Here is a 16927-nt window from a genome sequence, read left to right as displayed (position 1 = left end):
GAGTCAACTTCGGCAAAGGGGAGGGGGAAGGCCCAGAAGCCCCCGAGAGCGCCAGAGAAAGACGTGGTCTTGGCGCCTCCTTCGGAACATATCTGTGAGCCTTTTTTATGGCCCACGGACTTCGCCGAGGTGAATTCTCTTCTTGATTTTCTGGCCTTGCTTTTTTTTTCTGTATTTTTTGTGGTCCCTTTGTTGACTTTTTTTCTTTATTCATTTTCAGAGGAACGATATGCTCTCCAAGCTCGTCGCCGTCGAACTCTCCAAAGCGTCCAATGACTATGCCGAGATGCAGAGGAAGTTGGCAGCTGCTTGTCATCGGGCCGAACAGGCTGAGGCTAACTTTGAGAAGGCCAGAGCTGCTAGGATTTCGGCCCAGGATGAAGCTCAGTTTGCCAAAAACCAGCTCGTCATCCAGCGAGAGCAGGCGAAGCGGAGCGATGCTGCTGCCGTGGTTGCCCAAGGGGAGGCTCTCCGTGTTTACACGGAGAAACTCTTTTTGAGCAGCCAGTTCTCGGCCTTTGTCGGTAGCCTGGTAAGGCTAATTGCCGATAAGGGCGAGCAGGGGGCCGACGTCGTGCTGCCTCTGTACAGCCGAGAGATAGCAGCTCGGCTTCAGAATCTGCCGCTCCTTGAGGAGCTCGCTTCATCTTCGGTCCTGCTTTCTGCAGACCGAGTCCGGAGTTGTCGAGCTGATCGGGACGAGAACCTGGAGGCTATCTTTGCCTCCGTGGGACCCGTTTCACCCGCTTCGACTTACAACGGAGAGGGTGAGGCCGAGCCGCTGGAGCGGGAGGCCGAAGTCGATCAGGCCGGGCATCCGGAGAAGGAGGCCGATCAGGAGGCGGAGGCGAGGCCGGCAGGAGGCGAGGCCGAGGCTGAGGTAGCCCAGGAGAAGGAAGCTGTACCAGACCGAGGAGCCGGAGACGAAGCAGGCGGAGTATGATTTCGTCTCCCTTCTCTTAGTCTAGTTTCTTCCTTGTAAAATGGCCTTGAAGCCCTAGTGTAAAAAATTTTCCTTGTGAATGAAAAATTCTCTACATTTGTCTTCGTATAGCTTTTCGTACTCGCCTTTATTCCTGTTGTATTTTACTATCTGCTCGGTATAGCTGCCGAACTAATATAGCTGCTTTGTACCCAAGGAGATGGAGATACTTCACTGGAAACGGCTGTACTCTTCGGCTTTGGACGAAGCTGAGAGAAGAGCTATAGCCGATCAGACGAAGAATGACGAGCTTCTGGCTCGTTTAGTGAAGCTGGAGGCCGATATCAAGGACTTAGAGTCCGATAAGAAAGATCTGGAGGCCGAGCTGAATACGGCCATTGCTGAGAGGACTGCGTATGAGGATTACATCCGTGTGCGCGGGGGAATGACCATATCAGAAGTTCAGGAACGAGTTGACGAACTGTGGGAGGAGTATAATGTACTCCGGAGGAACAATGCGCTGGAGAGCTCGGCTTGCCAACAAGTCGTGAAATCATTGCGGCGCTGGGCTTCTCGGTACGACATTGTTCTTGCCCGGCGTCCCTCAATTGAGAGATTCCTCCGGCATATCGCGCCAACAGATGCTCGCACTCCAGATCAAACCTCTGGTTCCCTTGTTCAAAATCCTACTCCCAGCCAACAACGAACTCCGGAACAGCCGGAAACGTCAAGACGAGAACGGGCTCAGGAGCAACCGGAATCGTCAAGACGGGGACGGACTGAAATTCGCCGAGGAGTTGTGACTATGAGCGAGCAAGATCAGCAGATGCTTATTGCAGAGACTCTTCATCGCCGAGGTGTTAGGACTTCTCGGGCTCGGGGAAGAGGCGTTGGGTCGAGGATAGCATCTCGTCGACCTGCTTATTCTTCATCTGCTCGGAACAACCGAACTCGGCTTCCAGAGGATTTTGCAGATAGGTGGCTTAACTTCAGCAACCCTGGACAGTAGAATAGTCCTTTGTAATAGCGTAACGCCATTTTGTAGGGTAGCGGAGTTGTATGCTGAACAAGATTTGATAAATGAAATTTTGTTTTCGCTTCTAACACTGTATTTACAGCTTAGCGAAAAAATTTCATCGTACTTGTCCTCGGTCTTATGAAGTAAATTTCTTTGACCGGACTTGGTCCTTGGTCTGATGAAATAAACATCTTTGACCGGACTCGTCTTTGGTCTGATGAAATAAACATCTTCGACCGGACTCGTCTTTGGTCTGATGAAATAAACATCTTTGACCGGACTTGGTTTGTGTTCTAATTTGGCGATTTTTGTCGCCGGGATCGAACTTTCCCTTGTCCTAATTCGGCGAGTTTTATCGCGTGGATCGGACTTTCCCAGTTAACCGAAGTGGTCTTATGCAGTAAACCTCTTTGACTAGACATGGTCGTCCCCGGTCTTATGAGGTAAACTTCTTTGACCGAACTTGGTCGTCCTAATTCGGCGAGGTTTATCGCGTGGATCGGACTTTCCCTAATTGCAGTTCGTTTCAGACGAAGTGCTTATTAAGCTGAATTGCGGTCTTGTATCCTCCTTGGAAGCTTGGACTCACAATCGTTGGCTTATTGCAGTTCGTTTCAGACGGACTGCTTGTTAAGCTGAATTGTGGTCTTATATCCTCCTTAGAAGCTTGGACTCACAATAGTCTTTAATAATCGATCTAAAAAGGGGATCAGTCTTTAAAGAACGATATACCTTGGTACCATTTGTAAGAGACGACAAGCACATAGAGACAAAACACATAGGGAAAAAATGAAAAAGACGAAGGAAAAAAACTTTAAACCTTTTTTTTTAAAACGACAAGTAAAAGGTACAAGTAAAAAACAAACAAATAAAAACACATACCCCTATGACCGAACTAGACACGAGACGGACTGACCGGACTTTGTCTCTTACAAGTGGAACTTCTTGAGGTTGGAGACGTGCCATGTTCGGGGTACTTGTTCTCCTGACATGTGAGTCAATTTATAAGACCCTTTGCCGAGGACTTCGGACACCCGATATGGACCCTCCCATGTGGGTTCGAGTTTGCCCAGCTTTTCTGCTCGGCTTACTTCGTTGTTTCTCAAGACGAGATCTCCCACTTGAAATTGAAGCTTTTTCACCCTTTGGTTATAATACCGGGCTACTTGCTCCTTATACTTGGAGGCTTTTATGCACGCCAATTCTCTTCTTTCTTCGGCGAGATCTAGTTCTGCTCTCAGTCCGTCGTCATTCATTTCTGAGGAGAAATTTAGGGTTCGGGGACTGGGTACGCCGATCTCCACCGGAATTACGGCTTCAGTGCCGTACACCAGGCTATACGGAGTTTCACCGTTGGAGGTTTTGGGTGTAGTTCGGTAGGACCATAGGACTTGAGGGAGATTTTCTACCCATTGTCCTTTGGCTTGTTCTAACCGAGCTTTTAACCCTTTCACCAGAATCCGGTTCGTTACTTCCGTTTGTCCGTTTGCTTGGGGATGGGAGACCGAAGTGAACCGCTGTTGTATGTTCAGCTCTTGGCACCAATTCTTGAACGTCTTGTCGGTGAACTGAGTCCCATTATCCGAGATGAGGATGTGGGGTATGCCAAATCGGCACACTATGTTCTTCCAGACGAAGTCCAATGCCTTTGAGCTCGTTATCGTAGCTAATGGTTCAGCCTCCACCCACTTCGTGAAGTAGTCCACGGCAACGATAAGGAATTTCATTTGCCGAGGAGCTTGAGGAAGTGGTCCCACTATGTCTATGCCCCATTGCATGAAAGGCCAAGGGCTTTGCATAGTGTATAGATCGGTCTGCGGCATCCTTGGGACATTTGCATGAATTTGGCACTTCGTACACTTCTTGACGAGCTGCACTGCCTCTTGTACCATGGTTGGCCAATAATATCCCCATCTCAGAACTTTTTTAGCTAAAGCTCTGGCTCCGATGTGGCTACCGCACGATCCTTCATGAACTTCTCTGAGGATGTAGTCCGTCTCTTCTGGTCCTACGCACCGCAATAACGGCTGGAGGTAAGACTTTCTAAAGAGGACTCCTTCATGAAGTTCGTACCGAAGAGCTCGGCACGTGATCTTCCGAGCTTCTCTCTTATCCTCGGGCAATTGTCCTTGATCCAGATACTGCAAGATCGGCGTCATCCAGTTCGGCGAGCTGGATACAGAATGTACCTCGGCTTCATCAATGCTTCGATGCATTAATTCTTCCGCCTTTGAGCTCGGATCTGAGGCCAACTTACTTAAGGTATCTGCTCGGCTATTTTCCGCTCTGGGAATGCGGATTATCCGAAAATAGGAGAAACTTCGGCTGATGCTTTGCGCTTTGTCCAAATACTTCTTCATTCTCTCGTCACGGGCTTCACTTGTACCCAACATGTGATTTACTATGACTTGTGAATCACAATGGACTTTGAGAGATTTGACGAGTAGACTTTGCGCTAACTGGAGTCCGGCCAGGAGGGCTTCGTACTCGGCTTCATTATTAGTAGTGGGGAATAGGAAACGAAGTGAGTAGGTTACCTCGTGTCCGTCGGGAGCGACAAGTAAAATACCAGCTCCACTTCCCATCTTGTTTGAAGCTCCATCTACGAATCCGCTCCAGCAGTCCGGCGGCTCTACTTCGGATTCCAAGGGCTGTGCTAGTTCGGCATTGGCAGAATTCTTCTGTTCGGCAATAATAAGAATTGCTTGATCGAACTTCGCTTCTGCAAGAAAATCTGCCAAGGCTTGTCCCTTGATGGCTTTCCGAGGTAGATATTCAATTGTGTGCTCTCCCAACTCTATAGCCCACTTGGCGATTCTGCCCGATGCTTCTGGCTTGGTCAAAACTTGCCGAAGAGGTAGATCGGTTAAGACGCATACCTTGTGAGCATAGAAGTATGGCCGCAGTCTCCTTGCTGCATTTACTAACGCCAGAGCAATTTTTTCCAGAGGTTGATACCTTGTTTCTGGACCTCTTAATGCTCGGCTTGTAAAGTAGATGGGAAACTGCTTTAGGCCTTCTTCTCGTACAAGCACCGCGCTGATGGTTTGATCCGATGCCGCTAAGTATAAGAATAGTACTTCGGCTTCGGCTGGAGCAGAGAGAATAGGAAGCTCGGCTAGATAACTTTTGAGCTCGTCAAAGGCCTTTTTCTGCTCGGCTCCCCACTCGAACTTTGGTGCCTTTTTCAACACCTTGAAGAACGGCAGTTGCTTTTCGGCTGCTTGGGAAAGGAATCGACTCAGTGCGGCTAGACATCCGGTTAGCCTTTGCACGTCATGTATGGACTTCGGCATTGCCATGTTCTGAACGACTTGAACTTTTGAGGGGTTTGCCTTGAGTCCGTCTTTTGAAACCCAACAACCCAGAAACTTTCCCGAATCTACCAAAAAGGTACACTTTTGGGGATTAAGTTTGAGGTTGGCTTTCTTGAGCACGTTGAGAGTGGACTTGAGGTTGTGCTCGTACTCCGAGGTGCTTTTGCTCTTGACGACTATATCGTCAACATATACTTCGACTTCCTTTCCAATCAGGTGCCGAAAAAGCTTGTCTACCATCCTTTGATAAGTGGCTCCGGCATTCTTTAAACCGAATGGCATCTTTTTATAAGCGAAAATGCCGAAATCAGTAATGAAGGCCGTTTTTGAAGCGTCAATCTCATCCATTAAAACCTGATGGTATCCTTTGTATAGATCAAGAAAACAAAAAATTTCAAAGCCTATCAGAGCTTCTACTTTTTTATCTATGTTCGGAAGGGGATAGCAATCTTTGGGACAGTGCTTATTTAGATCGGTGAAATCTATGCACATCCGCCATCCTCCTTCCTTTTTCTTGATCATGACAGGATTGGCCACCCACGAAGGATACTTCACTTCGAATAACACATCCGCCTTCAATAATTGACGGACTTCGTCATGGATGACTTGACTTCGTTCTGCCGCAAAGAGTCTTTGCTTCTGTTTTATCGGCCGGACCGAAGGATCAATATTTAAACGATGAGTGATTACCTCGGGGGGCACTCCGGTCATGTCCAACGGAGACCATGCAAAGACGTCTTTGTACTCCTTGAGGAGCTGGATGGTTTTTTCCCGAAGTAGAGGCGTTCCCGCGAAGCCGATCTTAACCGTTCTGGATGGATCGTCTTCGTACAGCTGAACTGTCATCGAGTTCGGCTCCGGTATGACTTCGGTCATCGCCTCTGACTCCGGCTGCTGTGATTGCTATGCTTGGTGGTGCCGATCTGACTGCTCGGCACTTCTAAGCGCAATTTGCAGGCATTCCTTTGCTCTTTTTTGGTCACCTCGGATGACCGCTATCCCTCCTTTAGTAGGGATCTTGATGGTGAGGTGATAGGTGGAGCAAACGGCCCGAACTGTGTTGAGCCAGTCTCTTCCCAGGATGACGTTGTACGGGGACCGAGCTTTTACCACGAAAAACTCAATCATCGTACTGGAGCTAGTAGGCGCTTTCCCCACCGTGATCGGAAGGCTGATAATACCTTCAGGGCGGGTGTCCTCCTGGGCGAAGCTCTTCAGGGGAAGCGGAGCCGGGCTGAGCCGAGCTGGGTCCACTTCTAGTTTGTCGAAGCACTCTTTAAAAAGAATGCTGACTGACGCTCCTGTATCCACAAACACCCTGTGGATCAGTTTGTTTGCCACTCCGGCTTGGATGACAATGGCGTCTTGGTGAGGAGAGATGGCCGGGACGGGATCAGCATCCGAGAACGTAATCACTTCGTCCTGCTTCAGCCTTTTATGCGTTGGCTCCTCTCGATTGGAGCCCCTGCGCTCTGACTTCAGGGACGACTTGGTCTTCCCGGCAGGGAGAGCGTCAATAGTCAGGATTACTCCATCATATTGCGGCTCGTCATCGTCTTCGGGATCCGGCTGCCTTTTCGGATCCTGAGGAGCGCAGTTCGCACCTCTCTGCTTCTTATTCTTCTTTGACTGCTTGCTTTGGTATTTTTTCAATGTCCCTGCCCTCACAAGAACATCGATACCTGCAGCCAAGTTTCTGCACTCCTCGGTATCGTGACCGTGGTCTTGATGGTAGGAGCAGTAGTTATCCTGGGGTCGGCGCGCGGCAGATTTCGTCATCCGCTTTGGCTTTTCGAACAGGTCGGAGTGTAGTTCGAAAATTTCCGCTCTCGGCTTGTTCAGCGGCACGAACTGAGCGGGCGGCTTCTCGGGATTGAGACGGGGTCCCAATCTGTCTTGCACCGGAGTCCTTTGAATCCTTTCAAAAGGAGTTCGGCGAGGATGTCCCTGATCGCCAAAAGGAGTTCGGCGAGGATGTCCCTGATCGCTATGATCGGGCTTCCTCCTGTCTCCTCGGGACGATGAGCTGTCTAACGACCGTTTGCGACGGTCTGCCTCATCGGCCCGGGAGTACTGGTCCGCAATGTCCCACATTTCCTGAGCTGTCTGCGGACCGCACTCAACGAGCTTCCTGTAGAGAGCTCCGGGCAGGATTCCATTTTGGAATGCCGAGATGACAAGCAGATCGTTGAGATCGTCTACTTGCAGGCATTCCTTGTGGAATCTTGTCATAAAGTCGCTGATTTTTTCGTCGCGACCTTGACGAATGGAAAGCAGCTGAGCCGAAGTGATTCGGGCTTCCGCTTTCTGAAAGAACCTCCTGTGGAAGGCATCCATTAGATCTCGGTAAGATCTGATGCTGCCCTGGGGGAGGCTATCGAACCACCTTCTCGCGTTCCCGATGAGCAGCTCGGGAAACAGCTTGCACATGTGGACCTCGTTGAGACCCTGGTTCGCCATGTTATACTGATAGCGCCCCAAGAAATCGTGAGGGTCCACGAGCCCGTCGTAAGTCATCGACGGAGTTCGGTAGTTCTGCGGTAGGGGAGTTCGGGTGATGTCGTCCGAGAACGGAGTCTTCAGTGCTCCGTACACGGCGAATCCGATATCTCGTCGGTATGGAGGAGATTGAGTTCTCCTGTGATTCCGGTACCGAGGAAGAGCAGGAATATGTCGGGGTTGAGGATTCTTCTTCCTGGAAGACACGGCACTACTGCGGTAGTGACTTTCATGTCTGGATGAGGAAGGAGAATCCTCCGCTTTCGTCTTCGGCTCTTGGCTCTTTTGCAGGAAGGCTAAGAACTCATCCTGCTTCTCAGCCAAGAACAGCTTGACAGCCTCATTCAAATCAGGCTGCTGGGAAGACTCAGTGGGACGATTTTTGGAGCGGCCTGTTCCTTCGCCATGAGAACTGGTGGTGGATTTATCCCTAGGCTGTTTTCCAGACCTATGGGATGGATTGGCTTCCTCCTGGTTCTCACGGGCAGGAATACGGGTACTCTGCGATCTGGTATGCATTTTTTGGGTGGAAAAAAATGGATCAAAAATTCGCTTTATCACAAATTTTGTTCTCTGTTTCCCACAGACGGCGCCAGTGATGGATCCGCGAATTTTTGATGTTAGCAAATGCTGGTAGAGAATGAAAATACAGACACAAAGAATTTACGTGGTTCGATTTACTGAAGTAAATCTACGTCCACGGGAAAAAGGGAGGGCAAGATTGTATTGCTTGATCTGTTTTCTACAGCTTACAAAATACAAACTTGCTATTTGCTATATGGTGTTTTATCTCTAGAGAGCTTAACCCCCTCATATCAGATCTAAGTTCCATTTATATCTTGGACTAAGATCGTGGCTTGCATCACCACCCTAAGTCGTGGATGTCGTGTAGGTCATGGCCTAAGATCGTGGATGTAGCGTAGGTCATGGCCTACGATCGTGGCCTGAGTTGACACCACGTGGTAGTGGGTGTGTTGGACATCCTGTATGGGTCCACTAACTCCTTGTTCGGTCGAATACTGAGACCGAACTGCTTTGGTTGCCGATCTGAGAGTAGAGCTTGATGCCGACCTGAGAGCAGAGCTTGATTGGTTGGCTTTTACCGAGCTGTAGGCTGAGGCCGAACTCTTTGGTAATGCCGAACTCATACTCCTGCTTTGGTTGCCGATCTGAGAGTAGAGCTTGATGCCGACCTGAGAGCAGAGCTTGATAGGTTGGCTTTTACCGAGCTGTAGGCTGAGGCCGAACTCTTTGGTAATGCCGAACTCATACTCTTCCTTGGGCTTTGGGCTGATGGGCCGTCATTGCTGTTGGGCTTGTTTAGTACGCACCCCATCATTAGACATTTTTTTTATATTTAATTTACGGAGGGTGGGAGTCAGATTTTGAATGTTCCATCCCTATGTAATTGAACAAGATTTCTTGGAAAGAAAAGAAAACAAGCACTCCTAAAATATGATAATTAAGATCTGAATATCACTGCTTAATTTTCCTTTCCAAGTAAAAAGAAAAAGAGAGCACTTTAAAGTTTGAAAATTAAAACACTTAGTTCTTAAATATGTGCCATTTTCTGTTGTAAATATAGTTTGATTTCTTATTTCATTGCAATTTTCATTAATAGTAATATTTTATGTTTCCAACTTTAAAGTATTTTGAACACATTTCTAATGTTCTTTTTCAAATGTCCACTCTTACTGTGTTCCAAAACTGTCCCATTTTTTGTAGAGTGATGCTAAATGGCCATAATGTGGCCGGACATAAAGAGTTAATTTAGTCCATTTACATGTATAAAAAAATTAGAATTACCGATATAAACTTATATGTGTGTGAATGGACTTGTGAGTTGATACTTATCTTTGAATACCATTGCGTAAAACACATTAATATCACGAATTACTGTAAACGTTGAGCAACAATCAAGAAATGACAGTAGTAATAAGTTGGGCAAAAACTACGAAAGAGCAACACTAGCATATTGAGCAACATATAATGAAGATGATATAAAAGTAAAATCAAGTAGTATTAAACCAAAAATTTGAAAAAAAATCAATTTTTTTGTTATTTAATTAATTTATGGCTAGTCATAATGTGGCCGCATAGCTTTATTCTTTTTTTTAATGAGACATTTTTTAGAATATGCTGAAAATCTGGATATTCATGAAATTAGCTTAAAGTTAGAGAATTTTTAAAATATTTTAAAAGTTGGAACAAAGGACACTATTAATAGTATTTCGTATCTTTTGTTAAAATGGTGTCGTTTTATGTGTTGAGAATTGAGATGAATCAACCTCAAATTATAACAAGACATCACCAAATTCTGCATAGCGGAACATTTTGTGAAAAATGCTAGTAAAAGTTTGGGACATTTGGATAAAAAAAAACAAAAAATGGTACACATTATAAATAGGCTGAAAAATAGGGATATAAAACACTATTTACATATGTATAGTGGTCCATGCTGTTTTCACTTCTTTCTTTTAACCGAAATAAATAACATAACCTTAGATGTTTTTATTCAATGACAATAAAATTCACTACGGTTATTGAAATGCATTATAGATTTAGAACCGTTTTAATCTTATTTTGATTAATAACTTCTTTTTCTACATTAACGTGAAGCCCTTCTCTTTCTCTCATCTAATTTTGTGTCTTCTCATCTGATTTTATAATATACTACTCCATTTCTTACCAATTTTTATTACTCATTTAATTATGTCAGAAAATAGTATTTATTTCCAGAATCGTCATGCCCTCTGTGTTTTTAGCTCCACCCATGTACTACTAAGAAAAAAGCTAAGATAAAATTGAAAAGTTCACAAACTCAATAATTTTGTAATGATAATTTCAATAATCGATTACTACATATTTACATGTGACAGCTCAGATGGGATTGATTTCGCCCAATAGTTACATGTCCCACTTTAGTTTTTGGAGTATTATTATAGAGAAAGCGACAAAAAATAAATGAAAAGGAAAATAGTTTTAAGCTAAACACACATTTCAAAGAAATAAAAAGAAGAGAAACCATAAAAAGTGGGGTTTAACCGTTTTAGTAAAGTAACTAAGGAGTGATTAGTAGTGATTTTCACTAGCTTTGACCGTCCACACACTCACAGTGATGGTGATTCTCTTCTCCTAATAAAAGGTGGAGTCTTTGAGCCTCCAATTTTCATTGAATCTCTCTCTCCTCCACTTGTGACACAGCCCACAATCCGCCAAACACAACGGAACGAGGCCGTGTATGGAGCCGTTTTCTGTCTCTGTATACTGATTTTTAACTGCCAAAGCTCTAAGCCCAGAGGAATAATCTCTGATCATTGCGAGTTTAGGTGATTTTTCTCCATCCTTGTGTTTTCAGCTTTCAAGATTTGATTTTTATGTTAAGATCTGTGGTGGGTGTGTGATCAAGATCTGATTTTTATGTGGGTGTGTGAATTTCTATGTTTCTTGATTGATTGTGTTTCTTGAATTTTGAATAATCGCATGCCATCATAGAAACTGTTGCATTTGACTTGATTCACTGCCATTTTTTCGTTTCTTTCTGGTGGTCCTTGATTCCCTATGTGAATTTTGTTTTCTAGGTTTCGTCTTTTCAGGTTTACTGGAAGTGGGCTTGGATTTTTTTTTTGCTTCTGTTAAAGCCTCTTTTTTGGGAAAAAAAGTAATTTTGCGGTGTGTTCTGTGATTGACTAGTAATTCTCAAATTGTGCCATCACTCTCCCTAGCTTCCTTTTGGAATTCCTTTTTCAATCCCTCCATCTATTGATGCTTCATATACTCCTTTTCCAGTTTTGCTTTTTGAGCTTTTGAGTCTGTGGGCTTAACCTTTCTGGTACTAGCTAACTTGCTACAACAAAGGCAGCTGGAGTATTTCTGGTATCTGAATTTGTTCATCTCTGTTTGATGCTATGATATTCCGAAGTTTGTTGTTTAGATCTTGCACAACATTTGATGGTTATGCTTGTTAGTAATTTTGATTGACTTAACAAACTTCCTTCTTTAGTTATGTCAAGAGATTTACTTGTTGGTGATTTCAATTGACAGGGTTGTTGTTCCACAGAGTTGGAGATAAAATGCTTGGGGTGTTATCTGGGCATTATAGAGATTGTAGCCGTTATGCAGTGTTTTTTGTTGTATCTAAGTCTTAAAAGAGTAGCTTATTGTTTCAGTGATGGCCTCGAAGACTGGCTCTAGGACTCACCTGGGATTGCAACAAAAAGCTGTCGGTGCTCATTATGCAGTCACGGCGCATGATCTCAAATCTTTGCCCCTAAAGACTAACAAGCCGAAGCTGAGTAAAGCAGAAAAGGCTGAAGAATCTGGTATGGATACTGCTGGGGAGCCTAGAGAAGATGTTGAGTCCAAACTATCTCAAATTAATCTTGAGGATTCGTTGAATGTGTCACCTGGTAACTCATATTCCAAATCTGAGCAAGTGTCCACAGCTGGAGATGTTGATGTACGCGAGAATGAAGTCTCCATCGAAACTTCTGAGGATCAAGAAAAGAAAATATCTAATCCATGCAGTGCGAAGAACAGCTCCGTTTCTGCAAAGATTAGTGATGCACCAGCAAAAACTAGTGGAAGTGCCAAAGTGAGCAGCGTGTGCCGTGGAAGCACTGGCAGTGATGTGAGTGATGAGAGCACCTGTAGCAGCTTTAGTAGCGGTATCAGCAAACCCCATAAAGCAAACGACATACGATGGGAAGCCATCCAAGCACTTCGATCCAGAGATGGTGTAATTGGATTGAGCCATTTCAGGCTGCTGAAAAGATTAGGTTGTGGAGATATCGGGAGTGTTTATCTGGCTGAGTTGACCGGAACTAAATGTTATTTCGCAATGAAAGTTATGGACAAAGCATCCTTAGCTGGCCGTAAGAAGCTTCTCCGTGCTCAGACTGAAAGAGAAATACTCCAGTCCCTCGACCATCCCTTCCTTCCGACTCTTTACATCCATTTTGAAACCGATAAATTTTCATGTTTGGTCATGGAATTCTGCCCGGGAGGAGACCTACACACCCTTAGACAGAGACAGCAAGGAAAATATTTCTCCGAACAAGCAGTCAAGTAAGATATTTTCTAACCTTATGAACTTTTTAGCAAAACTAGAATGGAATTTGGCTCTACATTTTCAGCATATCTGACAGTCATGGCATGCTTATTATTGTCATAAAACTAATTTTGAACTACTCCCTACTTCTTCTTAGTATATTTTCTGCAGTGTTAAATTGCTAAAACCAGACACTTGCATATATACTTTTGGTATCCATCAGTTTCCGATGTCTTAGAAATGCATAGACTGTTGAATCTCTCTGTTGGTTGAACCTCACTTAAAAGATTATGTTTTGTGACTTTTCTATCCCAAGACTATTGTTCCAAATTTCCAATGCATCCTCAGTCTTTATACGGTTCTGTAGTCTCCCTCCATTATTGTACTCTTTCTTCTTCTTCCATCAATTTTTGGGGGTTTTGGGTTAGGCTTCAAGAACTATTTAGTGCTATAGATCTTATCTTTCGAGCTTTTCTCCATTTAGTTTCATATCTTACTACCTTGCATCATGTTGTCATCTTCGAACCATTCAATTGTGCACACGTGGATCTGTTTATATCCACCATAATCGAAAGTGGCTTAAACACAACATTGCTGAGTAAAATACTGAGTTTGTTAAGTAATTCTCACATATTTGGTTGCTTCTGTCAATTAATTAAGTAGCCTTATATATCTTGTGATCAAATGAAGTTACTATGCCATTCAATTTGGCTGTATAAATTTCAAAGATTTCATTTTTATGCTATATGTGATAGGTAAAATGAGGAGATATCAACAACTAAAAAGGTTTGAGCTCCTAAATTATTCTCAATTTTCTTTTTGCAGGTTTTATGTTGCAGAAGTGCTGCTTTCGTTGGAGTATTTACACATGCTTGGGATTGTTTATCGCGATCTTAAGCCAGAAAACGTCCTTGTCAGGGACGACGGCCATATCATGCTCTCAGACTTTGATCTTTCGCTTCGTTGTGCTGTCAGCCCGACTCTGGTGAAGACTTCATCTCTCGACACCGACCCCCAGCGCAAAACGCCCGGTTACTGCGCCCAGCCAGCGTGCATCGAACCATCCTGCATTACGCCATCGTGCGTTGTCCCAACATCATGCTTCTCTCCCCGTCTCTTCTCCAGCAAATCCAAGAAGGACAAGAAGCCCAAGAACAAAAACGAAATCGGCAACCAAGTGAGCCCATTGCCCGAACTGATGGCCGAGCCAAGCAACGCGCGGTCGATGTCTTTCGTCGGGACACACGAATATCTGGCCCCCGAGATCATCAAAGGCGAAGGCCACGGAAGCGCAGTCGACTGGTGGACGTTCGGTATCTTCCTATACGAGCTCTTATTCGGCAAAACTCCCTTCAAGGGATCCGGTAACCGAGCCACACTATTCAACGTCGTAGGGCAGCCTCTCCGCTTCCCAGAATCACCCGTTGTCAGCTTCGCCGCTCGGGACTTGATAAGAGGATTACTCGTGAAGGAGCCTCAGCACAGGCTGGCCTACAAACGAGGCGCCACAGAGATAAAGCAGCACCCTTTCTTCGAAGGGGTGAACTGGGCGCTGATACGTTGTGCCACCCCACCGGAGATCCCGAAGCCTGTCGACTACGAGCGGCTGCCTGTCCCCGCAGCAGCACCGGGCAACGAAAAGGCGGCTGCTGCTGCTGCTGCTGCTCCTGCTGGTGGTGGTGATCAGAAAAGTGACAAGTATCTTGAGTTTGATTTCTTCTAGTGGCAAAGGTGTGAGAAATGAGTGTGTGGAGGTGGATTGTTTGAGGTTGGATAGCTACAGAATTGAAGTGAAATGTATAATTTGTGGTAGGGAAAGAAGGTTGTTGGATTCAAGGAAATGTAGGACCAAATTATAAATGGTGTTTTCATCATCTGTTTAGTCTTTAATGTTTATCCATCTCTGTCTCTGTGTGTTGCTCTTTCTTCAACCATACAACTACACATTGCTTAGTTGGCTATGCTTATTTTAGATGTTTTAATATGTTAGTTATAATTTGTCGAAGGGCTTGAATAATTGAATTAGAGCTTATAAATTAAAGAGCTAGAGTTGTAAGTTGAGTTTCAAATTAAACCTGAAAAAATGAGTTACTATATGGTTAAATGGATTGTGATATTTTCTTATCTGGGCTGGGCATTAAACTGTTTTGAGGGATAAAAAAGAGAATTATTGATAGAAATAAAAGCATTAAACGGTGTTTGTGAGGGGTAAAAAAGAGAATTCGCATTTATTGATAGAAATAAAAGATTTTGCGGTGAACGTGGATCGAACACGTGACCTTCAGATCTTCAGTCTGACGCTCTCCCAACTGAGCTATCCCCGCTATTGATAAATTTATGTAGATTCTTTAATATATTTGTTTTCGTATTTTGTTTATTATACTCTCTATGGACTTCGCCTTTGATGCTCTCGTCTCGTGTGCCAGCTACTTCTGAGTAATTAGATGCATGTCTTATTCAATACACTTGTAACCTATTTAAATTAATGACAAATACGTTTATACACTAAATCAATAACTACTAGTATTAAATTACAAATGTCTCTTGAGTTTGTAATTCTATCGTTCCCATCTGTTCTCTCTCATTGACTTGGTGAAGGTGGGCTCTTGCATATCTAATTTGTGATTAATGTTTTCAAAAAGCAGAATGAAAGAAGGACGATGGATGTGTGTTAGTTACATCGTTGGTATGGATGGCGTTTGGAAAAATGCGTCATCGTGGAAGGCTGATCATGGCAATTGAGAAATTTTATTAAGGAGACTTATCCGTACAAGCCGAATGAGTGTGTTTCATACCATAGTTTTTGTCAAATAATTTTTTTTCTTTCGCATTAATGATTTATATTTTTTTTTGTTACAGGCATGATTGTGGTGTCTCTCTAATGCAATTTATGGAACAATTCAAAGATTCCGAAATTATTCATAATATACATATGGTAGAATGACTAATTGGATCAACTATATATATCTTATCATTTGACGGGATAGATACATGATCAAAATATTAGGTAACAAGTGTGTGAAACGAAAACCAAAATATTTATACTCACTAAAGGCTGTCGATCCAAATAATATTATTACGGCAATAAGAGAATTGAAAGTCCCAAGCATTTTCCCCCCAAAGTAAAGTTTATTTATGAGTTTGCATTTTTAAAATATTTTTCTTATTTGTACATTTTTATGTTACACATATCTCATTGTTTTTTGCATGCCCAAGTGTTGGGGCTGCGGATTTTGAATGCAATAGCCATTTTATGTAACGAAAACAGTTAGCTCGATGTCTTATTCTCTTGCCAAACAATGAGATATGTGTAACGCCCCGAAAATGTAACGTTTGCACCAAACTACCTATTCTCAAATTTGATTAAAAACACAACGTTTGAACGTATTCTCAAATTTGATTAAATATAAACTTTGCAATTAATTTCAGGATAAGAACATGAATATTATGGCCTTTTTAAGCTTTCGGAAAAGGATTACTACAACATTAATTAGGTGTTTTAAGTTTCACACTCGGAATAAAGCTACATACAACTGGAAATTACACAACCTCCTTAAAGATCCAACAATAGAGAGGAATAATATTAAGTACTACTACCATATGTTGGACTTCGATTTTATTAGATAAAAATTCATTTATCAATTCATAAATTAACATGAAAATCGCATATACTATTATTCAGTGACTCGTAAATGAGGTTGTTAACATACATGCAATTCTACGCAAATAGTACTACAAGAGTCAAGTAGTCATATATTTTGGGTTTATAGGTAAATCCTACTCATATTAGTATTTGACATGACATCACAGAAATTCTTGGTCTTCAATCCTCCCATTCAGCAGGTCAAGAAATACATTTCATTTTCGATACACTACGATCTATCTATCTATTCATAATACATGCATGTTATTTATAACTAATTAGTTTTTTCAAGTTAAGAAGAATCATAATTTATGTTTTTTTATGCCGTAACAATGAAAATTCGAATTAATTTCATAAATAAATTAGTAGTGTTAAACTATTGCTTGTATATCAAATTGATTTCAAAATAAATAGTAAATTTTATATTCTGTATTATGTAGTTTAATTCATTTTTTATTTGATTTAATTTCACGTAACA

General features: G+C 43.2%; 1 protein-coding gene and 1 non-coding gene across 5 annotated transcripts; one reads left to right on the top strand and one right to left on the bottom strand.

Annotated features, from left to right (window-relative positions):
• The first annotated feature begins 10900 nt into the window (after positions 1–10900).
• Positions 10901–14706, top strand: LOC121774924 (serine/threonine-protein kinase D6PKL1-like). Of its 4 annotated transcripts, none has more exons than XM_042171833.1 (4): positions 10901–11085; positions 11546–11632; positions 11926–12823; positions 13632–14706. In XM_042171833.1, exons 3-4 carry the CDS (start codon positions 11928–11930, stop codon positions 14527–14529), a joined length of 1794 nt encoding a protein of 597 aa, XP_042027767.1. In that variant the 5' UTR covers positions 10901–11085; positions 11546–11632; positions 11926–11927; the 3' UTR covers positions 14530–14706. The 4 variants fall into 4 exon arrangements, with proteins under 4 accessions (XP_042027767.1, XP_042027766.1, XP_042027765.1 ...); XM_042171831.1 differs by having other exon boundaries at positions 10902–11085; positions 11801–12823; XM_042171832.1 differs by lacking the exon at positions 11546–11632.
• A 351-nt stretch (positions 14707–15057) lies between these two features.
• On the bottom strand, positions 15058–15130 carry TRNAF-GAA. The gene has a single exon. It is a non-coding gene; the product is annotated as a tRNA-Phe (tRNA).
• Positions 15131–16927: the final 1797 nt, after the last annotated feature.

This window comes from Salvia splendens, chromosome 17 (assembly GCF_004379255.2).
Source record: "Salvia splendens isolate huo1 chromosome 17, SspV2, whole genome shotgun sequence".
In the NCBI taxonomy this organism is placed as follows: Eukaryota; Viridiplantae; Streptophyta; class Magnoliopsida; order Lamiales; family Lamiaceae; genus Salvia; species Salvia splendens.
This window is presented reverse-complemented; position numbering and strand designations above follow the sequence as displayed.